Below are 26,108 nucleotides of genomic sequence, written 5' to 3'. Positions count from 1 at the left end.
GAGTATTAACAGTGTTGAACTCGGCTTGGTTCATGGTAATGATTTGGCCGGAGCCGCCGGCTGGACACGCCGACTGGTGTTTTGGCTTTAGCTGTGTATTAATGAACAAATGAATGCAAAAAGTGCAGCTTGGCTCCCAGTGGACAATGTGGTTCTAAATGGGGGGATTGTGTGCGAGTCGAGAGTTTCTCCAGGGCATCAGACCTGAATGGTACAGTAGCATGAGCCCATTTAAAAGTAATTACCACAGCATGTTCCAGAGAACGTGTGGAGCCCTGCCATTCCATATGAATGGTGGAAGAACATGTTACCAAAACTGACTTTTGTGTGCCGTTATGGAATGGGAACAGACTTAAATACATAACGAGTGACTCGTCGCATTTAGAAAAACAAATTATGCATGGGACAATGAAGCCTTATACAAAAGGTTAAAAATAAACAGCAAGAAAGGAAGACATTTGTGAAAACACATGACATAGATAGACGATAATTTAAAACGCATCTTTGTGAGTCAGAAAAACAAAGTGCACTACTACAAATGTATCATTCACTGCCATGAAACAGTGGATGCATTTAATCGTTTGAACATATAAAAATAAACCACAACAAAGCAACACACATTTTGTACAAATAAAAACCTGAAATAGTTCCATTGACAAAGATTCTGAGTGTTTCGAATCGGAAAGGTGGATACAAGATTTACATCAGTAACTAAAACTGCAATTTATGAACACTCTATTACCAAAATAAAACATGAAAATAGCTGCTTAATAATAATAACAATAGTAATGTAACATTTTGTATTGATGAGCAGTTGCACTTGATTTGATGAAAACAATAAAGACGTTGTTTTGCTAAGACGAAAAAAAAGGAACTACTGCCTAATGTTAATGATAAAAGTGTCCTAAGGGGCTCACAAACTGATAAAATATTTAAAACAAAACCTCTTAAGAATTATACAAGTATAAAAGGCTACAAACATGAATAAATTACATCACTGACACAGAAAACACTTCACAAGGTGCTAGTAAAATAACTTTAAAATCCATCAGGGGTATTTTAGCTCAAATGTCAGGCTGGTCGTAGACACTTTGTTGATTTTTTTTTTCCTTCTCCCCCATAATAAATGAATCATAATACACATGGTTTTCTGCATGTAAGGCCATATGAGAATAAATGTTACACTGTTTTTGTTCTCCAGGCAACACCTTTTGTCTGATATAACAGAATGAAATGAAAACAAAACAATGGTTAAAAAAAGTTCAGCTATTGTGTATCTAACAAAAAAAAATTAAAAGGTAATAACTATTTCTATATCTTTATATATATATTTGTCTGTAATTAGCAAAAACTAGTAAAAATGTATAATGAAGTATTAAGGAAAAAAGGATACAAAAAAGTCATTTAAAAAGCTATATACAGGCTACATTCTACATACTGTACTGTGAACAATATAAATGCATATTTCATTCTAGGGTAATTGGTGCTGCCTGTGAAACAAAGGGAAGAGAGAAAGTATCCCCATGTAGTGAAATGTCATGGATGAGGCTTATCATCAGTGCTAGAGATCCCATTCATGTAGTGTTTCGTTGTTTTTGCCGAGTGTTCTGTAACCGTATTAAGAGCTACGTTGTCAAACAATAAAAAAACAGTATGACATAAAACTGATTGTAGTATCAATGTCTAAAAACAACAGAAATATATAAATAACATTTGAAAAGACGTGCTAACAATTCATTTTATTTCATGTGATACGATGATTTGCTAAACCAACGGGGAAAATAAGATATTTCAACCATGTTATTTAGTGAAAATATGGTTTGTTATCGATATGCATGTTTAACAATTTGACAGTTTTTCCCCACAAAAACACATTTTTTCCCTATATTTGTAAAAAAAAAAAAAAAAAAAAAAATTTTTTTTTTTTTTTTTTAAAGCTGTCATTATAATAGCTGTGAAGATATACAATGTTACTAAAAATAAGAGTTCATATTTGTGCTTCACTGAAGTTTTGTAAGTGCCTTAGGGCTTCAAACTACCTAGGACATTTACAATTATATTCGGTCAATAAATATTATCTGCGATAGTGCTTAGCAAACAGAAAAGTACTTTTTCAGTTGTCCCGTGTAGGTAATGCGTATAAAAATGCTTTTTTTGCTTAAGGATTAAGGAAAGTAAATTCCAAATGGGGGATATTAAAATCACCCACCAGTTACTGTGAAAATCGTCATGTCTTCAGTAATACTTGTTAAAAAATAAAAAAGACAATGATAAGCCACATCCAATAAGCAAAAATTAAATTCTTGTTTGCAACCTTCCACCAACCCTTTCCCCTCATCAAAACAATGCATGCAACTGGAATACATGCAAGGGATACTTTCTTTATCTTGGAATGACTGCTATGTACTGTATCTTATAATATATTAGCAACCCCTGATAAACTGATAGCTGTAGTAAAACAAGACAAATTCTTCTTACAAAATATTAATAGCAGGTATTCTGTACATTTTTAATATCTGAAAGTTATAAAGTAAAAGAAGAGGCAAAAACCTATCTGAGCTATGTTCTTCTTAGAAATTGAAAACTTGTGGGATCCTGTTCACGTTCCTGTCCGTTTCAGTCCTTATGCTCTCATCCCGGCTTGTCGAGGGAGGGAGGGATCAGTCCACGGGTCCATAAACGTCAGGAGAAAGTCACCCATTGTCCATGTTACAGCAGAAGCTTGCCGTTACGATGAATCTTTAAGATTTTTCCAAGTCTCTGTTTGGCCGTTGCCATTCCTTTCTTTAGCCGCTTGGCTGTGGGTGAGACAAAGCAAAATGGTTAGCATATGCAACAACAACTTTGCAACTCTGTGATCACGGCAATACATTATTAAGCCACAGCTGTGTCAATAAATTATTAAAGATCGCGAAATTGCAACTCTCATATTGGCCAGTGCAGCATAAACAAACCTTTAAACATGAATCGATATTCATCACAGAAGATCTTATTTATGTTTTGGCCAAAATCACCTTTGGCGTCTGTCGAGTTCCCACGTTCGACTTTTGCTGGCGGGACAGATGAAGTGTTCTGAGATGACGATGATGATGAAGGCCGTCTCTGGCTGAGGAAGACTCCGGGGGCCATGGGTTGCGAGCTGCCGGCGGTCTTGCTCGTTCCAGTGCTGTACTCATGGTCGCCCAGGTTGGTCTCAGAGTCCGGGGTGGGTTCTGGAGAGCTGCTGTCCTGAGAGAGTTTGTGAGGCTCCTCTACAGCTACGGGCTTCTTTTTGGTACTCTTTTTCTTCTTCTTGATCTTCTGCTCCTCCTGTAGCAAGAATTAGTTAGTAGGGCCATTTAGCTAAATCAGTCTTAAGATGTTTCTATTAAAAAAATGGAAGCTATTAGAAAGGATTCAGAATTTCTTGGTATTCATCTCTTTTACTTTAATGACACTCGAGCTGCATGAACTCCACAAGTGTGTGTAAAACCTGAAGATCATGTTCTTCACAAGCTTGTCTTGTGCTTTAAGACACAAAGGAGTTCACATGGTCAATGCCACAAATTTGTGACCATAGACAGTGCAAGATGTTAAATATCTCTTCATTGTACATCAAAATCCAAAATCTAATCTTTCAAAATTATACAAACTATATGTCCAGGATAAAATGTTCATGTGGTCTCAGGCATTTGGACTGTAAATGAATGGCATGGTGCAATGCAATGATTCCAAATGCAACATCCACAAAATTGTAAATAAATTAATTGTTTTACACAGTATTTACTAGGCCTATACGATTGGGGGAAAAATGCTAATGCTATTTCTCTGGCAGTTTTAATTAGACTAGGTTTGCTGTGCTTGTTTGTAGGCCAAACTTTTGTGGTTACCAATATTATTACAAAATAATATTAATAATAATACAAATTATTATTATTATTATTTTAGTCTGATTATTATATTACTGTTATTACTAACTAACATTCTTAAAATCCAAATTAATACTATTGTAATATTTCACTGTAAATGTAAAAAAATGAGTATTTCAGAAAAATATAATAATTTTATTTTACAGTACAACTGTAAAATTACAATACTAATACTAGCTGTCTTTCTTCATTTTCAAATTTTAATCCAATTCAGCTTTTATTTTGGTGGAAAACCACAGCTTCTCATTTGCTGGTAACAGTAAGTGTATATAAATGCGTTTTATTACAACCTTGAGAAGGTGGTTGATATATATTCCCAAATACATGTTATAAGCGAACCAAGCTCAGAGCAGATGCAGAAATGGAGTTTGTGTAGTGCAGTATGAACTTTGAACGGAGCTGCTCCAAGACACTGAAAACAGTGGATTATGAGCTGTATGCATGGAAATGAACACTTTGAAACACGCACCACATGTATTTATGTAATGAATTAAATCACACTAAGCCATATTGCGATTTTAGCTTTATATACAGTATATTCATTGTGTGCATCCCTAGAATTTACTTAATTTAAAAATAGAAACATAATAAAATGTCAAATGTAATAAAGCATTAACCTGATGAGACAATTTAGCCGCCGCAGCTGCCAATCCTGTCTCTATGGACGCCACACGTGCTCCCTCCCGAGCTGGTCTCTCCTGTCGTGGTACAGTGGGCCCAACTCGTGCTGCAACAGTATGAATATAATCCCATGTGATTCAATTTACATTATAGTCAGATTCCCACCTGAAACTGTAAACTTTGCACTACCTGTTGGACTATATGGAGTGTCATCTGTATTTTTCCTTTTTTTCGATCTCGATTTGAAAATGGGACTGTCCTCCTCAGATTCCAGAGATGGATAAACTGGAAAAAACAAAAACAGACAAACAAAAACACATCATTTTCATTTAATGCCATATCAGCATCTAAGGCTATACATTCATGGCAATTAATATAGAGTAATAAGAGTAATACATTTAAAATAATCATAATAACAACAATACTTCACTAGTTTAACAATATTATCTTTATAAGCAAACAAAACAAACAAAAATAAATAAATGAAAATGCATGGTTACAAAAAGCAAAAGTTAGCTAATTCTACAGATGCCACCATTTTCATTCCTTTTGGAACGTCTTCTCTTTTTGAAACGCCATATGCATGGTTTAAAGTCGCTAGAGAAAGTGTAAATGTGCATTGTCGAAGCACATTAGTTTTAAACATATAGCTTTACATGAGAAAGCACGCTGTTTTTGCACTCCATAAACTACAGTGCTAAGTATTTTCTCATTGGACAGGATGTTTAGCGTGACACAGATGCACGGCAGCTGTTCCTTGCCCTGCCTCAGCCTGCATGCACCTAGCTTCTTTGAACTCAACTACTCAGGAACACGCAATTTTCAACAATTAAATTATCAAGACAAAGAAAAAAAAATGTTTACAGAAAGGAGGAATGCCTGTGTGTTTGATAAAACTCTCTCTTAGTGTGAGTCCGAACAGGAATGTGCGTGCTAGTAATGACTAATTAGGGTATCAGATCAAAAAGCATTTAAAACAACAGTTTAAAACTCATGCTAATGGATTATTAACAGGCTACTAATGGTCTTGCTGTTCTTGGAATGGGTTCACAAAAGCTATAAAAGAGACCACTCAGAAGGGGGGTTGAAAAGTTCTAGCTGAGAGTAAACACGCCTGTCACTTTGCCGTGAATGAGAACCCTTAAGTCAAAATCAAACTCTAATCAGAACATTGATAGAGCAGATTTACACTGTTTGGCTTTGCTCTAAGGGCACCTGGGCAATTCCAAGCCATCATGAAACATCCTTGACAAATTGTCTCAGAGGAACTAATTGGTCTTGATAATAGTGCAAACAAGCTATCCAAGATGAAGGTATGAGAGAATTGCAATCTGTTCTCCAAATGGGTTCTTAAAGGGATAGTTCAGCCATTCCAAACCCTTTTTTCTTCTGAATCTTGGGGTCCAAGCAACATTACACAACTTAATTGTATGGACAACAAAACTATGGACTTTTTTCGAACTATCTTTTGGGTTCCTCAGAAGAAAGAAAGTCAACTTTGTGTGAACTGTCGCTGTAAGCACAGTAAAAGTATAAGTTTGAAGAACTTACCGTAATCAGAATCCCTAAAGCAAGCTTCCAGGTGGTCCTGGTCATCATCGAACATGTCCAAACTGTCCACGCTGCTGCTCTTTTGCGTCTTCTTGGGCAAGCGTTTGGCCGGTCGCTTGCTGTTACTCCCTGCTCCGGCCACGCTGCTCTGCTTCTTGCTGGCTGTGCTGCTGTGCGAGTTGTTCTTTGCTTGGCTATTGCTCCAGGACGTTTGCAGGCAAGAGTCTGATGACTGCAGGTTAGCCATGGACAACATGCCCTGGATGGCCTCCTGTGTGCTGGGGGATGCAGGTGGCTGACTGTAAGTCCATCAATGAGAAATACACAACACACACGTACATTACTCCGAGTGTCAGTGGCAATGAGAAGCGATTCGAATTTTAGGTAGTGAGTTGGGTGATGGAAAGCAATGAGGTTGGAGATGCACACTTAAAGGTGAAGTGTGTAATTTCTGCACCACTAGTGAGTCAGACAGATTTCCCAGACAAATGGTCCCAAACAGACAGCATTGGCTGGGTTGGTGGTCAAGATGCTTTTATTTACAACTAAAAATCGAAATCACAAAAAGCTATTTGTGAATAAAGCAGTATATCCAGGCCAAATTATAAAAACCACATGAATAATGAATTCATCATGAAGAAAATGTGTTTCCACTGTAGTTACGGTTCACGTCTTCAATCACTCAATAAACGCAAAAATGTGCATTATTAAATTTCTGTTTGCATCTTGATATAAATTAAATTAAATTAAATACAAAGCACATAAAATTACTAAAACTTAAACTTAAATTAAAAGTGAAAATATAAAAGCTTATTCAAAAAATTCATACATACTATAATAATATATAACTAATACTAAAATAACACTGGTGATATCCCAAAAATGTGGAAAAAAAACAAAACTAATTTTGCACTTTCAGGGAAAAACAAATAGTTTACATATAGTCAAAACAGTAAAAAACAACAAATAATTGTATCAAATATTGAAATATTATACATATTATAGTATAATATTTTAATATTGAAAACATTACACACATCACCTTTAAACCACCATAAAAATGTTTGATGTCATTTCCACTGCAGCGGAGGTACGGCATTGTTGTCTGGACTTGAATCTAAAGCAACCGTTTCGTTGGTAATTACATTTAATGGGTGGGCCTGGCAAACTAACATGAAAATCCAAGTTAAGATTCAACACAAGGTATGCCTGCATTATCTATAATGTATCTAGTCCCATTTATACTGAACCGTCATTCAACCAAAACTGAAAGCACAAGCCAGAACTGACTTGTTCTCTTACAATCACATCCGCTAAACTAATAAACCACCAATCTGCACATCTCACTTGCTTTTCTAACTTACCTGTCACTAAATGTTCATTTCCTGTTAATCATCATATAAATCTCTTCATATACCGTAAATCTTTTCGTGTCAGAAGAAGATTCTGCCGTGTGATCTGAGAAGACTATTGTGTCCACATCTGCTTTTGAGCTTGAGGTAACCAGCAGAAAATACAGATTTAGCCTGTGCAGATTACCACCTATTAAGTGATTAACCAGTGAAGTGGAACAATGAGTCAAAAGCTTGTTTAATGTGGTCGCAACTGACTGGAGGCATTTCCTCCCCACAATCCTGCACTCATATCTCAGGTTTAAAAGCACAAAAAATTATTTGAGAAATTAACATATTTTAGCCATGTTTTTGTTCTCTTTTTTTGTGTTGAGCTGATTTGCAGCTTTCAGCTCAGTGGAAATAGACCATCAAAAATGTGCCCAAAACAGCAAACAGTAAAACGAAGAGGAATGGCCTGAAGCTTTTGCAGTATTTGACAAATGAATAGTGCAGAGGGATTAAACAAATAATGCCAGCACATGTAAACCGCTTATAAAGAACCGTGCAAACTATTACTTTCGTCATCGTTCGACAGATGAAGAAATGCCTGTGCTCGATGTGTTTACAACCAGTGTGAAGTGTAAGAACTAACAGTTAAGCTAGAAATATGACGTGTTTCAGTTCAGACATGCTTCATCATAAATTGTATGTTCCCTATGGCCCTCTGCCAAAGACAAAACATATCCATACTCTGTCACATTAACTAAGGATGTGCAAAACTGACCAATCGATGGATTGTCTAAACAACTAATCGCTTAAGGAAGCCTTGCATAATCACACTAGTTTAGGGTCAGATACTAGTCATGATTTTTCACACAAGACACATTCTTGTGTTCAAAAACAGTTGGATGGAGCAAAACAGCATGGAACAGAATGCCATTTATTTTTAAACTGTTTTAACTTGAAACAAACACAGTTGGGTGCAGCGCAAGGGCTAAAGATGTCCATCTGCATGTGTATATGCATTTAAAACAATTTAAAAAATATAAGCTTAAATGCGAAATTGACAGAAGTTCAAATCAATAAATATATGGGCTAAATTTTTAGAACACTTTATTGCACAAAATCTACACAATCACTGAAGGCTATGGATTATGAAATGTCATATTGAAGGCAATGCTGTACTAGAGGGAAGGAATTTCTCAGAAACCGTTTGCCATTCTGATAGTGTCAGCATGCCAAAGTATACCAAGCTAAAATTCACAGAAGTGACACTCTTTACTCTTTAAAGTTCTGCTGCTAAAAATACCAAAGCAAATCTAAAATAACATTAAATAAGTAAATAACCTATTAAGATCTATTAATAAAGCCTTTCACGCACATATGGAAAACAGTCATGTGTTTACCTGTTGTTGCTGTAGTCAATGCCACCCACTTGTTTGCTGGCCTGCAGGAGATCCAGAATCCCAGCTGAACTGCCTCCTTTATTCTTAGAGACCTTGGAGTTACGACCTTTGACCTCTGTCTTGGCCTCTGTGTCTATGTGGAGAGATTCCTCATCTGATGAATCTGGACTCTGAAATAACAAAAGTATAAACACACTCCATTTCACATAAGCTGGTAAATGTTTTGCCTTAGCAAAATACTAATATACCCTGACCTGAGCACACATATGTGCATAGACATTATCAAAAGTAGACATGATTTTTCTTAGGTTTGTGGTTTTTTATTGGTATATCCTGTAACCTTCTGTAACCCCTAAAATAGTTTGCCTGTGGGCCTGTCGTGATTAACTTTCTCACTCTCATTTGATTCAGTCCACAGCTATTTCCTTCATCACTTTTGAGGTGATATTTGGCTCCGTCTTGCAGCTTGCTCTCTTTGATTTGTGCCGTATGTTGGTTTAAGTCAGAACATAATGGGTGAATTATTACAAGCCGAGAACATCAGCGCTATGATGTTTTAAATGCATCCAGAAGGATTTAATCAGCTACTTCATGAAATAAAGATTGGAGATTTAGATTTTGTCTTAATTTCTTCCTGTTTACTGTCAATCGGCCTTTTAATGTTATTACCACTGTCTGATTAAAGAGAAATATTATTGATGTTCTGTTAAATAACACTGGACCGGCTATCTAAATAGAGTTTATGCTCACCTTCATGTCCGACTGTTGTAGCTTTGGCTTTTTCGCTGGCTGAATGGGCTCTTTGATGTTTGATAAAACTGTAAATAACATTAGATGTTCAGCATTATTCTCACATAGCATGAGATGAAAGTTAAAAGACAAGTGTATCTCTTATAGGCAGGCCAACATGGAATCGGTGGTAGAGGATTTCCACGTAATATGAATGGCTGTCACTCACAAATTTCTACATATGCATCAGCCAGGGAGCAAAAGTAACACTGCCAAATACAAGCAAAAACTGTCATTAAATTAAATGCACAGGACAGTAACTGCAACTTTATCTTGAAATTTACCATCTAAGGTTTAACTAGGATTTTCTTTTTACTACATGTTGTAACACATGTGAAATAATCATAATCTACTAATGCAAGAAAAAGAAATCAAAAAGCAAAATAATTCAGTTATTAGGACAACATATTACTTCTTAAAAACCTATTACATTTGTAATATTTAATATATTATTAAAATAATGAAAAACAGATCATTGCCCATAAGAATTATTCATGACCAGTCAAATTTGACTTAATTCACTCGTCATTGGCAGATTTAATTTTGGGCCCTTGCTCCGCCCCTTTTGTGTTTGTTTATTAAATATTTTTTATTATACTTTCAGATACCAATAAGACTATAGTACTGTTTAACACTCATTTCTGTAGTCTTTCGCCTAAAATCAGTTTAAAAAATGCAACAGAAGTCTGCAGATTCCATCTGGGCCTGATTATAAAGTCTATAATCATTTTTGCTCTTAAATGATGTTTTATTTAATCAGAAAATCACCCTGACCCAGATCGCATATCATGAAACCTTACAGGAAAAGTCTCTCTTGACTGCGTTCTTTTTCCTCCTGATTGGGAATTCGTCAATCTTAAGCTCCCCCTCATCAGAGACATACTCATACTCGTCTCTCACAGGCTTGGGTTTTTCTTCCTTTATGTTCTGTATTGAGCCAAAAACACTCGAATTGGTCTGGGTCTTGAGCATCTTTGATCTGAGAAAGCCAGATGATGGAAAAGAACATTAGTTGGATTGTCAGAAGAGACAATCTGGTGCAAAAACACAGACTTGCTCAAAATTAGGGCTGTCAACTGAATTAAAATATTTCTAAATGATTAGTATAATGACATAATTTGTATTAAAATCAATAAATGTATGAAATGTCAGAATTAAGTTCAATACAACTGCACTTACCCCAACAACTTCTTATTCGACAAAGAAAATGAAAATTTATTGTCTTTATGGCTGAGTAGACTTTTGTCAAATTTGTGCTCTTCTTCCATTTTCAATAACGAATCGGGTTTGCTATTCTGAAAGATGAAAAGAAACACCAAACGACAATCAGTGCTTTGAAACTCTTCCCGTCTCACACATTTCACAGGTCTTCGCTGTCAGCTTCTATCTGTCAGTCACGTCCACTGTGATCAGACGTCAAAGACTGAAGCCATTGCGGCTGATGACCTTGAAGACCATCTAGCAGAGGCTCCTCTCCATCTGCAAATGTTTGGCAAGCGGCAAAGGAGCACTCAGATCAGGAGACTTTGAGCAACTACAAACATTCCTGGGCTGTCTGGCATTGAATTTTCCTCCTTGAACGAAAGCCCTGTAATGCCTTCCGTTCACCAGAATTAAGCTTTTCCTACAAAAGCCATCCCATGTTATCCAACAATAATGACACAACACTCATTTTTAGAGCAGAAAGGACAGCATATGTAAATACTTAGCTGGCATGTCGGGGATATGACATAGCATTATAGCATTAGGTAAACTCTGAGCCTGGGTAAAGGGTTCTGCTGATTTGATGAGCCCAGAACAGAGAGAGTGACTGAGCCGCAGAGTTATTTCTGCTGATTGCTTTGATCTGAAACGTGTAAATCACTTCTGGAGGATCGCAAAGCCCTATGTGCTACTTTTCAACTTGTCGGGGTTTGATATCACTTGCATGGATTTTCAAAGCTTCACTCTAGCACTGATCTATGTTGCAGTGGAGGAAATCATTACGCTTGTGTTACACCACGACCCAGAGTTATTCATTACAGTTGTTTCCTTATATTGTAAATCTAACAAACTTACCTTATATTTCCATTTGGCCTCCGTCTTGTTCTTATTATGCTCTCGAATCATCTTAAACTTATCAACGTCATTCGGTTTACTCATCTCCCTCTCCATGATACTCATCCCAGTCTTTACCAGCTGTGTAATGTGAGAGACAAGAAAAGTTGGACATTATAAATGGATTAAAGTGCATACCGACATTACCGAGAGTTCTAAAGATATTCACCATATATTCACAATGATTCTGCTAGTGCAGCATCATTATATATTGTTCATGTTCAGTTTATTTCAGTAAACCGATTCAAAACTGTTACTGGAAGTTAGACATTTCTAACGTTACAGAAGATTTATACTTAAAATAATCCTATTCATCAAAGAATCCTAAAAACTATATCAGTTTTCAAAATTAATGATAATAAGATGTTTCTTGAGCACCAAATGAACATATTAGAATGATTTCTGAAGGATCATTTGACTTTGAAGACTGGAGTAATGATAGGATCACAGAAATATAAAACTATAAGATATAATTTAAATATAAAAGTTATTTTAAATTGAAATTATATTTCACAATTTCACTGTTTTACTGTGATCAAATAATGCAAATAACCTTTGAACAGTAGTTTTTTTTTTTAAACAAAATTTTTACTGCATTTTACTTATTGCATTAAGTATTTTGTTAAAATACACCCTTTCAAGTAATTTCAAATACATAAATATATATGGAATATCATAAGGCTGAAAAAACGTTACTTTTTTGGGCTGGTCCATCTTGTTCAGGATGTCCTTTGCATGGGATTCAAGAGCTGCCAGACTGGAGGGCTTTTTCTCAGGTAAAATACTTTCTTTCGCTTTCTTTTTGCCACCTTCTTTTATTTTGGGTTCCTTCGGTGGTTTGGGTGCCTTGGGCATTTTGGGTGGCTTTGTGGCTTTCTTCCTGGTTGGCTTATCTCTTGGAGGGGTGGAGATGTGGGCAGGGGACATGGGCTCTTCTGGTTCTGATGGAGCAGACGGGGGTTCCTCTGCTGGGGGCTTCGAGTTGCTGGGTTCATTCTTTATGGCTTTTGTTGCGTTCTGAGTCAAAGACACAGTGGAGAAGTTGTCAACCATTACTGATTCTGACAATAGTTGATTCAACACGTACAAAGACATTCTACATAATAAAAATCAAGATCATATCTGAATAAATGAGAGTAAAGACAAGTCTCCAACGACTTTGCAACGTCTCACCTCTGAAATCCGAATCTCTTTGGCAAGGTCTTTAATGAGCTGTGGTGGCTTCATGTTTTCTGGAAGCTCGTCCTCATGTTCTAAAAGAGCCTTTGGAAAAAGACAAAAGCAAGAGTCACGGTCAACTTACATTATTTAAATCAGCAAAACTAGTACAGAATATCGAAAATAATACAATTTGTAGCAAGATGTACCTGTTTTTTAGTCCACGATCTGAATGCTCCGTTGACAATTTTGGCACCGTGTACCAAGTATGGAGGTGGCTGTTTGTTTGCCTTATGTAAACCTGCAACATGATCAGGAAATTTTGCATCAGAGTCCATTATTCCCATCTGGATCCAAACACTCGTCTAGTGCCGTATAAGTAACATAGAAAGGGCTGTTTTCTAAATAGGCGAATTGGTGAAAGGTCCAACTTTCCTTAAATCATTAGCAGCAATGCATAAGACCGTGGTCGCCCTGTCAGAAACGCTCAGAGCATGAAACTCACTGAAAGAAGTGGGGAAACATTACACCAGAAATAAAAATGGACTACATTTTCAACCGAACCCATTACTGTTCAATAACAAAGGCCATTCATATATCAAACTGATTACTTCAATCCAGAGCGGCCCAAAAACAGTCATGCGCCTTTTTGGAGCACCGGCTTCAACATTGATTACATTGGACTGGATACACAGCCACTACAGGAAATATATTCCACACTGCATTTAAATTAATAACATGAACATAAAGTGAAAGCTGAAACACTGAAATGAGAAGAGAAGCAATAGAGCTGGCAGTGGCCCAGTCGCCCTGCTGGGCCAGGGGCCAAGGACTTTTTTTCCCTCTACCTGAAGTCACACACGAGAGTTGAACCCTTGAAAAGATGACCTTGAAAGCCGATTCCCCCCTCTGAACATCAGATAGCTCGGAGACCAACTGCGGTCCTTTTTGCAATGTGCGCTCTACAGCAATCTGGCAAAATTAAGTAACGTGACGGGGTAAAATGGTGGAAATATAAACACACAGTCCAAGGCCAGATGAGGAGAGTTTAAACACCAGGTTGTAATGGAGCAAGTGATTCTGCCTTTTGAAGCTAATCATCTGTGAACTCCACGATGCACCGATCTAATGACTGCAATAATATACCGCTATCCAGACCCTCCTCATCTGCTCAGCAGACCCCTTCCAGGATCACGCACGAAGCGAGCGAGAAGGAAGCCATTTGAGTCTACCTTACGACATTAGATCTTTTTATTTCCAGTCCCAAAGTTCACTGTTATGGATTAATCTTGTGCTGTGTAGGATGGAAAGGCAATTTTTGAAAGCAAAACCTTTGAAGCCACTTCAGGGGAGTCACACGTGGGAGCTTTGCTGTGAATGATTTAAGTTTGCAATAACGTAAATGGTTGCCGTGAAGTTGACACTTTGCACTTTTTTACTTTTAGTTTGGTAAAACTACAAAACGAACTAAAAATATATATATATTTTTTTCATTTATTTTTAATACTTTTTATTAATTGCTCACCTTTAAACCTCTCCAGGTAGTATTTCCCCACATACCAACATGCTGTTTCGAAGTTTGGAAATGGAGTGAGGCTGGCAACTTTGAGTCTTTTTTCCACCTCATATGCCCTGAGTGGAGAAGCAAAGAGAGGATTACTGAAAAGTGTGCCTTGAGAGGAAATCGTGGTCTCACACATGTGAAAAATGCACTTCAGAAGGCAAAAGCATATGCTCTTGACTTCCCCTCTCTTTTTTTCCTTGCTACAGAGGCTTGGAAGTGCTAAGAATAGAACAGGGAATGTTTGATGCTTGAGCGCTTCAATTGCATCACCGTCCACCAGTTGTCATTGCATTGCAAACTGCATGGAATAACTTTCAAATGGCAAACATTAGGCCTTTATAATTCCACATAATAATCCCAGTACGCATCCACCCCACTATACTTAATATATTTACAGTTCTATGTATGTATGCATAGTTTAAACAACAACCTGATACTGAGATCTAACAATGCATCAAATGCAACATTACTCTCACTTTGACGCATTGTCTTGAGCAGATTACTTTGAGCAGATCACTGACCTCATTTGCATCTCCACACTCAGACTGTGGACAAAATGTCCAGAGAAGGCTAAGCAGTCTACAGGAGTCAGTATTGCATTAATCCAACCTGCCATTAAATACAAAACAAGGCAATGTTGTTATCTAAGAACTTCATGAAGTCATTTAAAAGTAAAAATGATTAAAAAATAATCTCACCTGATGGAATGAAAAGAGTTTGCCCTTGTTTCAGTGTGCACTTGTAACACTTGTCCACTTGGTCAGCAAAAAACATCTCGCTGTGGTTGGAGGAGGACCTCCAGCGCTCGTATAGAGAAAGGTTGGCAGAAGTGGGCTTGATCAGAAAGAAGATTTTCTCTCCCTTTGCAACACACAGATGAAATACAAAGTTCAACACCCACTATGCAACAGTATTCAAATGGCTGAATGCAGTGCTTGGTCAATTCAAATCAAGTATTCAAGAGAACAATGTAATAAAGTCAATCTTATATACTAAATTGACTAGTTAATTACTGACTACAATATAAATTAGTTACTCACACAAATTACTTTTGTTTTACTTTACACCATATTAATAACTGATGAATTAATTAATCAATAAATTACATACTTTAAAATCATTTAAAAATACAACACTTCCTTAAAGGGTTAGTTCACCCAAAAATGAAAATTAGGCTACATTAAAGTGATTATTACGTTTTGAATATGGATATTTTTCTTACAAAAACGCATCGATTCGCTACAGGAGGCCTTTGTTCACCCCCCGGAGCCGTGTGAGACACTTTTTTTTATGGATGGGCGATTTTTATTTAAGTTCTTTTGGACTGAAGCAATGCAACACCTGCTGAGTGGCATTAAACAGCTTGAAAGATCAAAGACTATTTTTAATACAACTCCGACTGGATTCGTCTGAAAGAAGAAAGTCATATACACCTAGGATGCCTCGGGGGTGAGTAAAACGCAGCCTAATTTTCATTTTTTGGTGAACTAACCCTTTAAGTAAAATCATGGTAAGCGTTAAGAATAATGAATTTGAAATACTTTTCATTTTAGCAATAACATTGAGATATAACATGCAGGAGTCACCTTAAGTACATGATACCACACAGAGGCACCTCCACACTCAATGTGGAAGTCTGTGTAGCTGTCTTTCACACATATGAGACAGTATTTGGACACTTTGGGCTTCCCCAACAATGCATCGTCAGGCCAGTAATTTTCCACCCAGGATAACTTCCGAACTATTTGCGGACTCTCAACAATATCGGCCATTCTAGAGACATAAAAGGAAGAATAGTAAATACTCCTATTACCAAATGAAATGACACACATTAATATACTGACATCTGGAGTGTGTATTGTACTTAATATTGTTGCTTTGTTGTTACATGTATCTGCTGTAAAATGTGAACATTTACATTTTTCATTATTACTTAGAAAAAAAAACTGAAGCAATGTTTAACTGAGAAAGAAAAAAGGCTAAATGCCTTTTAATTTTCTAATATTTATGTTAATAATAATGACCTTTGAAATATATAAAGGAGTGTGCGTTAGTGCATTTGCTGTATCAAAATTGCTACCAAAAATGTGAAATTTCACTGGCATTTGTATAGACCATCTTCACAACCCTATCTGACTTTGTATAGGACTGCTTACCTTGTGTCTGAAAACTCTAGGTTGATCACATTTAATACTTTTTTTCTGTTTGTGCTGTAGTAAAAATCAACAAATTCTTTCAACTTCATCTGGCTTTGTGTCTGTTTGGTCACATCGACAACATCCACAAGAACATCAGGTCCTTTGAACGAGAAAAGTTAGAAATCAATTAGAACATAAACATATTGCACATACAGATATACTTCCATACTGATCATCAAAAAAGAGGAACATTGGTTTTATCATACCTCATAAAACACTTACCAACATAGTTTTCCACATCACTGACGTAGAACGTGGGTGCAGGCATAGCCATCCCCAGCCCATCTTTCTTCTGGATGAGAATTGGCTCATTGAATCCATTCTCCTCAAGGTAGTCCAACGTCATCTGACTTCCAGACAGCTTGACCACCACATCTTCTGCACTGCAGTGGAAAACAAACCATCAGCATGTTACCTACACAATTTCTCCAAGACATCATACTGGAATCTTCATCAGTTCGCATGTCTGGTGGAAAAGTTCAGAGCCTGAGCAAAGCTGATCATGGTGCGCCATCTACTGGACACTAAATGAACTGAAGGACTTGGACTTTATCAGGAGCACTGGCCCTTTAAATTCTTCACTGGCATGATCTTCACAAAGGTGTACTTGTACCTGGGGAATGTCCTGCTGCTCAGCTCTTTTATGAACACCTGACTGCCGTTTTGAACCGGTCTGACGTCTCCACTTTGCCCCGTGTCATGCTTATTCCAGCTCTTTTTCTTTTTCACTGTTAAAATTGTAAACAGATGAAACCAGCCAAATCAAGATCAGACACCATGAACACAATATGCTTAAGTCTTTTTCATTGACAACAGTTACTTTATGAAGCAAAAAAAAAAAAAAAAACGTTTGCAAGCTGCAGAACCAAAAGCATAAGTGTATGAGTGTGTACAGAAGATAAGAACATTTTAAACATCAACATAATGGTTTGGTTTGTAACCAAAACTCATTTTAAAGTGAATTATTTTCATAAATCTAAATTCGGTGTGAGGTCTTTAATGGGATAAGTCTACTTTAGTTGTAAATCAATTTTATCACTTTTCTAAAGCTTGTTTTCATTTATTAAAGTGTTGGATTGATACAACAAATAAAGACCCTCATCTTTTTTTTGTACAAAAATATAATACTGAAAATGATGATTAATTAAAATATAAATTAAATCCAAACAAAGAGAGAAATAAAATACAATAAACCAGTAACATTTTAGAACATTATTTATTATAACATTATATGTTTTATATTTTAATATATTTTAAAATGTAATTTACTCCTGCAATAGCAAAGCTGAATTTTTAAGCATCATTACTCCAGTATTCAGTGTCACATGATCCTTCAGAAATCATTCTAATATGTTGAATTGGTGATCAAGGAACATATTATTATCAATGTTAAAAACATTTGTGCTGCTTAATATTACATATATTTATGGTAGTGTGTGTGTATACAGTGGTGGCCAAAATGATTAGAACACTATTATTTTCACCAGATAATAAAAGTCGTTTTTTTTATATCTTTTGCTGTAGTGTGTCAGTAGGAAATATCATTCATTCATTTTGCCATTAATTGTAATAATCCAGTGAGATTTTTTTTTGCACATGGAGTCTGAAAACAGCCAGTGCTACACACAGAGATCTGATCTCATCTTCATCCAGAACAAACTGAGACAGACTAAATCCAGAAGAACTGTGGCAACGTCTCCAAGACGCTTCAAGAGACCTATATATGAATAATAAATTATATATAAACAATGAATTAACTTGAGCTGAATAGCAACACTTTTGCCTTTTATAGAGCTGCTTATAGCTGAACTGAACACATTTAATAATTGATGAATCAACACTGAGCTGAATAATAACCCCATTGTTGTTTAAAATTGAACTTTGTCTCATTTGACTGTTATTTTCTTGTTTATTACTGTAAAGCTGCTTTGAAACGATCCGTATTGCATAAAGCGCTATATAAATAAAGGTGACTTGACTTACGTAACACCTAATTCATTCACAGTATAAATGAAAGATACTTGCAGGTGGATTTGCCGTGGGTCTTTTCACAGTTAGGACAGTGATAGATGTCAATATCTGGTGCTTCATCTTCATCCACTCCCACACAGCTGTAACATAACAAACAGCATATCAGCACTGAGTTAACGGCAAATAAAATCTGGTTAATCATGGTTCTGTAAAACATATATACTGTGCCTACACAAGTAAGATCTGGTTCTAATAGAATCATACTTCACTGACAGCCATTCAAAATCAGCCATGGATTCTGATGAAATATTCCGAATGGGAATGTTAACAGATGGCTTTCTTCAATCATTATCTACCCACTGCTATTTTCCAGGCCATGGCTGCCCCTTAGAGAAGCCCTAGTGGTCTGCTTTGTTTAGCAGGCTCAGGCTACATGTCCTGAGGTTTTGGAGGTCCGAGGCCCCAGGGAACCGTCCTGGTCCATAAGCCAGTCCTGCACGGTGGGGATGGTGCGTTTCCGATGATGCATAGTGTTCAATATAATAATAATTTCAAACATTTATATAGCGCTTTTCTGGGTACTCAAAGCGCTTTACATGGAAGGGGGGGGATCTCCTCAAACACCACCACTGTGCAGCATCCACCTGGATGATGCGACGGAAGCCATAGTGTGCCAGAACGCCCACCACACACCAGTTTATTGGTGGAGAGGAGACGAAGCCAATCAGTAGATATGGGGATGGTCAGAGGCCAATGGGCAAATTTGGCCAGGATGCACAGAGAGTCAGGACCTCGGTTTAACGTCTCATACAAAGGACGATGCTTTTTTTACAGTATAGTGTGCCCGTCACTATACTGGGGCGTTAGGACCCACACAGACTGCAGGGTGAGCACCCCCTGCTGGCTTCACTAACACCTCTTCCAGCAGCAACCTAGTTTTCCCAGGAAGTCTCCCATCCAGGTACTGACCAGGCTCAACCCTGCTTAGCTTCAGTGGGCAACCAGTCTTGGGCTACAGGGTGATATATGCTGCTGGTAAATGCCAAATATGGCATTTAGTCTGATGGCCAACAAGCTCAACCTTCTTCCAGCTGGCTTCAGAGTCTACCACATGCCTTCTGGCAAAACTACAACTGAGATGTCATGTGACATTTTTAACAGTGGCTTTCTCTTCACCACTGTCCCATTAAGCTGTTGAAGCACCCAAGCAACAGTTGTTGTATCACAGTCACTTCAGAGTTGTCAGTAGTCACTTAGTGGCCCTTGACGTCACACAAGTGATCTTCGTTTAACTATTTGTGTCTTGAAAACCCAACTGAGTGCACTAGCGTGTCATATAAGAGGGACAGTCCACCCAACAATGAAAATTCTGTCATCATTTACTCACCCTCATGTTGTTCCAAACCTATTCTTTCTCCTGTGTAACACTAAAGAAGATATTGTGAAGAACTAAAAAGTTTTGGTTCCCATTCAACTCCATTGTATTATCAAAAAAATACAATGGAAGTCAATAGGAACCAAAACAAACCAACATTCTTTAAAATATCTTATTTTGTGTTCCACGGAAAAAAGAAAGTCATATAGGTTTGGAACAGAATGAGGGTGAGAAAGTGAGGAAACGAGAATTTTAATTTTCTCTAATTTTCATATTTTTAATTATTTCACATCTGTTTTATATTGACATTACAAGTCTGATCAGTAGCAAAAATAAAAACAAAAACATTTCAATGGTGTAAATGAAGCAAACATGAAAAACCTCCCAGAAGCTCAAAACTTTTTATAGGCACTGTATGCATTTTTGTCACCCCATCTGCAGAGCAAATGTTCTCCCTATAATAATATAAACCCTATAACACATTCCTGCCATTAGGAGGAGCTGTTCACGGGTCATGAGTAAATACTGAATTGGGAGTGTCCACTATGGCTCTCCTCCAGTGGTATAATTACTACGTGCAGTGGTATGAATATCACACATGCTGTCCACTCAGATGGTGGGTGGTGTCAGCACCCTTGAATCATAGTAAAAGTGAAAGAAGCCAAGTCTCACTGAGTCTCAGTACAACAAAGAGTGCATGTGGGTGTGAAGGGTCAAACTGCCCTCTCATGCATCAGGATTAGCAGTGAAATACACTCTTCAACTTTCCTCAGCTAATCCTTATCATGAGCATCTGCATGCTGCCATTAAGAGGCCAATCCCTTTTCAAATTAAAGGAGCAGTTTACCCAAAATGTAATATTGTTCAGTTATTTATTCACCATTATGTAATTCCAAACCCTTAAAAAAAATCTAATTTTGTACTCCACATTAAAAAAAAAATCATTTAATGTACATATGTAACATGTTTTTGATAGTAGTCTCAATGTTTGTATATAAAAAAAAAAATAAAAAATAAAAAATTCATTTAAAATTAAATAAAAAACACAGTAAAAGCATAATATTTTGAAATATGATTACAATGAAAAAAAAACTGTTTTCTACTTTAATATAGTTTAAAATGGCATACTCCTGTGATGGCAAAATGTGATGGTAACGCTGAATTTGCCATGTTTACTGTTAGAGAACACAAAAGTAGATTTTTTTGAAGAATGTTCATGCAACAATAATTTATAACAACCACAGTGGTCAAGATCCAAAAAGCACCAAAAACATTAGAAAATAATATGTATGTGCTATATTACTTGTGAAGTACACTGTGAAGGTTCTTCAAAAAATCTCTACTGGAAAAAGGGTTAAACAACAGAAAGGTGAGTAAATAATAAGAGAATATTAATTTTTGTGTGAACAGTTGCTTTAAGACTGAATAGACAAAGCTTTCTCTCTGTCAAATGACATTCAATACAACATGTCTCATTGTGCAACCACCTGCGATGGATCCGCAGCAGAGCACGTGATGATGATGCTTATTTACAGGGCCATTTTGTATGTTAAGTGTCAACAGTCCTAGGAGAAAGTCTCAAAACCACTTTCCGGAAATAGTTGCGTCTTAGAAAGCATCTTCTTAAAAGCAGCAACGACACCTTCAGTACCTCAATGCAGTTCTTGTACTCTATTTCATGCCTGAATTACAAGAAAGTAGCATGATCAACAGTGTAATGACAACTAGACTCCTAGAGTCACATCGGTCAAAAGTCAAGAAAATTCAGAGGAAAAAAAATAACAACTGGAAGGCCATTCAACAAAATGAATCAGGCATGAGGCCGACGTCCCTGGAAGAACATGTGACTGGATTTTCACTCTGAGACGATGTAAATACGCACTGTCATGACAGACCAAAAAAAACAACAACAAGCCAAATACAAAGAAAAAACACCTTATATTAGAGTTTTGGTAATTTGCAGTACAATAGATTTGATCAGCAAATACAACAACAAAGCATTATGGAATGTACCATGATATTATGGCAACTCTAAATGATTCGCCATGTAAAGTCGTCCTCAAGGCAGGTGCAGTTAGTGTGTTATTATAACTTATTTAATAAACTTGCACAATAGTCCAAAGCTGCTCTGTCACAGACTAGCTATTATCGTTAATGGGACAAATTTCATTTAGGATCTGATGCGCCACTTGTAGCTGGCATCCTGCCCTGTGAAAGACGGGAATGATGTCATTCATTACCACCTGAGGAGTCGAGAGCACACACCCACAACCACAAACATCGGCATGTGTTTCAGTGTGTGTGTGTGTGTTGCAGACGGCAGTGTTAAAAAGCGTCTTCATTTCTGTTCGCCTGCCAGTAAGCTTGTAGAAATCATTATATCAACATGTTTACTCTTGATGGAAATTTATGCTGATCATAGAGGAACATTTTGGAACTGATTAAACATTTATAATATATTAAAGATTAAACATATATAACATGTATAAATACTAGGACTGTTATATGATTAATTCAGGCAACAACAGGAAGATGTAATATTGTGGAAGTGGAACTTCTTATTAATATCTTTGATGATGATGCTCATCTGTCATCTGATCAGTTTAAAAAAGTTGTTTCTAAGAGTAAAAAATTATGAAGTAGCCTTGTAGATAAGCTTTAGGTCCCATGGCTGCAAAGGGGTGAAAGTGAGGTAAAAAGTGTGGTTACAGAGTTCACATGCCGTGCAACCTTAAAGGGTTCCCACACTTTTTGACCTATACATTTCTATGGATTTTCTTTTAGCTTTCCAGTAATCTGTGGTAAGTATTTTTACAAACCATTTGGACTCATTGATTTGAAGATTCATGAAAAGAAGAAGATATAATTATGGCTTGTAAACATGTTTACTCTTCATAATTTAAACCCAAGCACTGAAATATAGCCATACACCCATTTAGCCAATGAAATATGGCGTAGAGCAAACTAGAAAAAAAATGTATATTCATTATATGAATTCCTTTTTTTTTTTCAGGCCTGGAAAACACAACTTTAACAAGCTCCAGATTTTCTGTAATTCTGGGAACCCTGCTCCTAAGTTACTTACAGGGGTTCTTCCTACACTACGGTGAAGTTCTGGCAACCACAGCTGCCGGTATTTTACCGTAAATGTCACAGATTTTTTTTTACAGTGTACAAATGGCCAGCTGGAAGTCACTTTGAATGAAAGAACTGACAATTCAAAAATATTAGCCAGGCTAAAAAAATAAAAAGAAAAAAAGAAGAACTTATCAGTTGAATTCTGTGCAATGGATTTACAAGCAGTCAAGTGTGTTTAATGAAGCTGCACAATTAATAGAATTTCTAATCGCAATTACAATTATGGATGCCACAATTATGTAATCGTTCAAAGTGGCAATTAATCGTTCAAAGTCCACTTATGTTATTATTCTGCACGCTTAAGATATGTTTTTTTTTTCTTTCTACCTGTTATCTTAAGGGTTTTTCAATTGTTTTAGTTTTAGTATAACATTATAATACCATTCATATTTTTACTTTTTTTATCATTTAAAGAAGAAACCAATCCGATGTATATTTGACAATTGAGGCTTAATACTATAGAAAAGCACTAAAGGTTTTTCAGTTAGAGTGTTTTCAGCTTGTTTATTTTCATATAAAAATACGGCATGCAGTTGCATCAAACAATGGTATAAACATCATTCAATGTAAATTGTGATAATCGTAATTAATAATCACAGTTACAATTTAAAGGGAATAATCGACAATTATGATTTTTGTCATAATCGTGCAGCCCTAACTCCTATCATCATCAAATTAACCAAAAGATGTAATAAACATACACAAAGGGCGGGGGAAGTGTATGATTGTGAATGACAGGCGTTCCAGTTCTATGAAATCTGCTGAGCTTTCTGTGCATTTCTGCGGGCGCAGATTCTGTATGTCTATCGAGAAGTGATAAACACTGTGCATTTCGCAAGACAAAAAATATCTTTGATATATATGAATGCTGCAATCGAAACCTTTCGAAACGGTAAAATTAAACTTAAATATTCATATATATCTTTTAGAAGCGTGACCAGTTTAAATTCAAGATGTATGGAACATAAAGCTAATTCTTATAAACATCACTATATTTTCCATAGAGAAACTATAATAAAGCACATTAAGTTAGCTACATACCTAAATGCTATATAACATGATTTATTTTGAAGCAGTGTGATTATTTTAAAGCTAGCAAGCATAAAAAGAACCAAACTGACGGCATTGGCAGATATTGTACTAAATTATGAGATACTGCACACAAATGCTGCACTGGTGAATGCTTAGTAAAAAATAACCACTATCTTGAACATTCGACTGCACTATTGCAATGTCACAGTAACGTAGTAGAAACAAATGTTCTGATAAGACTGCTGTCATAAACAGCTTACTAACGAATTTTCTGTGTTAACATGAGCGTGTACACACTTTTAAGCCATACTTAGCCATAACTGGTTTCTCTCCTCATCTGAGCCATACCCTCTTGATAAAGGTCACAGAGGTTTAAAATCACTGAGCGGTAAAGCTCAGTCACTCCAACAGAAACAAACACATCAGTGTCAATTCCAACATTTTATACACATTTGAATATGCAGTTAACCGCATATTCGGTCTGACAACGAGACTGAATGTGCGTGTTAAACAGTCACTCTCTTGAGATCGTTAAACGATAATAGGCGTCATGTAGTTCGATTCTTGACTGGAACGTTTGAAGAGTAACAATCACTCGGCTCATTAAAGGGTTAAAATTAAACGCGCGTAAATGTATCAGTCAGTGAACTGGAACGCTTGTTCTTTGTTTACATTGAAGAAACTGAATTTTAAACCCTTTCTCGCGTAAGTTTCGCTCTCGCTCAGCAAACAAAACAATCAGCGGGGGAAATTTAAGATGAAGTCGGAAAATAACAAACTACAGATCGACTCCTATACTGTAATAAAGCAATTATTGCAATATTGGATCGAGCTAAACTCGTTTGCTCCGATACATGCTGCTGTCAGTGATGCTTCACAGCAATATAAATCTGAACTAACTGGTCTTGATTATGATGAATACAGTGTATGATAATGGTTAGATGTCATACGTGTTACAAATGTGCAGAGCAGCTCTGAATCTGCAATGTCTGGCTCATATGCAGTCTATTATTATATTCCAGCAGACACCAGAAAGGACAAGGACGGTTTTTATACAGTTCAAAGCCCCCTAAAGCACTGATGTAGGAGCAAATCTGGAAGAATAGGGCGCATAAAGGAAGGTAAAACGTGTAAAAGAAAAGCCATTCGTGTTCGCAGACACGCACGGCTCACTACTACGACAACGTCCAGTCTGAGACGCAACCAAAAAGTGCGATGCACACAGATCGAGCACACATCGTGGAAAATACATCGAAATGACTTTACGATTAAGCAAATCTTTTTGTACCGTTCACAAAAATGTGTCAACCGAGCCACCTAAATATAACTCCGCCTTCTTCTTCAAGCGGCCCTCGCTCTTCAGAGCAATACAAAATGTGCGCACGCGAGCAAAACGCTTCCATCCAAATCCACACTTAAATAGCTGAACAAAATATTGCGGTTACCTGCCGTGAAACCAGTCTTTGCAGGCGTCGCATTCGATCATAAACTGGGTTACGTCGTAAGGTGATCTGCAGATGCAATAGACGGGCACAGTCGCCATGTTAGATCAATTCACAACAACAGCCGGAGAGATGGATGGGGGCAGCAGGAACCTCCCGTAACACAAACTACAGCGATATGAAGAGCCGCGGAGCTGCTCCTACGTCCATTCGAACGTTCCCCCGATCCGACGTTACAATGTTACGATGTTAAAATGTTTCCCGCGGTGCATTGACGTGTGCATGCCCCCTGGTGACTATACGAGAGCCGAGACTTTCATAAAGCCCAAGAAAATGCATCCTTTCATTGTAATATTGTTACGTCAGTCTACAAGATGGGAAAAATCGCTTCGGTCATGCTGGTCCAGATGAATGGAGCTCATTAAACGCTGCGGCTGCTTCGCAGGGTTTCCCGGGACGATAGAAAGACGAAAATCCACCGCGAGGGATCTCCAGCCAACCGTCGAACCAGCTGCAGCAGAGTC

The 26,108-nt window shown here is 37.0% G+C and overlaps 1 protein-coding gene across 2 annotated transcripts; it reads right to left on the bottom strand.

Moving 5' to 3' along the window:
• Positions 1-1,945: 1,945 nt before the first annotated feature.
• On the bottom strand, positions 1,946-26,108 carry LOC107691335 (lysine-specific demethylase phf2-like). 2 transcript variants are annotated; one of them, XM_016489888.1, is made up of 22 exons: positions 25,588-26,108; positions 18,652-18,737; positions 17,240-17,354; positions 16,849-17,009; positions 16,585-16,726; positions 16,015-16,201; positions 15,127-15,289; positions 14,950-15,037; positions 14,390-14,496; positions 13,074-13,165; positions 12,880-12,969; positions 12,403-12,723; positions 11,668-11,787; positions 10,789-10,904; positions 10,410-10,588; positions 9,571-9,638; positions 8,821-8,990; positions 6,081-6,379; positions 4,719-4,814; positions 4,526-4,635; positions 3,015-3,309; positions 1,946-2,798 (listed from the first exon to the last, which is right to left on the bottom strand). In XM_016489888.1, the coding sequence occupies exons 1-22, from the start codon at positions 25,683-25,685 to the stop codon at positions 2,710-2,712; spliced, it is 3,192 nt and encodes a 1,063-aa protein (XP_016345374.1). In that variant the 5' UTR covers positions 25,686-26,108; the 3' UTR covers positions 1,946-2,709. The 2 variants fall into 2 exon arrangements, with proteins under 2 accessions (XP_016345374.1, XP_016345375.1); XM_016489889.1 differs by having other exon boundaries at positions 6,081-6,358.

This window comes from Sinocyclocheilus anshuiensis, unplaced genomic scaffold (genome assembly GCF_001515605.1).
Source record: "Sinocyclocheilus anshuiensis isolate Anshui unplaced genomic scaffold, SAMN03320099.WGS_v1.1 scaffold1154, whole genome shotgun sequence".
NCBI classification, from domain to species: domain Eukaryota; kingdom Metazoa; phylum Chordata; class Actinopteri; order Cypriniformes; family Cyprinidae; genus Sinocyclocheilus; species Sinocyclocheilus anshuiensis.
This window is presented reverse-complemented; position numbering and strand designations above follow the sequence as displayed.

Excerpts from the sequence above, each read along its gene's own strand:
- LOC107691335 (XM_016489888.1), bottom strand. The coding sequence starts at position 25,685 with ATGGCGACTGTGCCCGTCTATTGCATCTGCAGATCACCTTACGACGTA. Across the intron at positions 16,727-16,848 it reads TGATGTGGAAAACTATGTTG|GACCTGATGTTCTTGTGGAT; the intron begins GTAAGTGTTTTA and ends TCTCGTTCAAAG. Across the intron at positions 3,310-4,525 it reads CGGCTAAATTGTCTCATCAG|GAGGAGCAGAAGATCAAGAA; the intron begins GTTAATGCTTTA and ends TTCTTGCTACAG.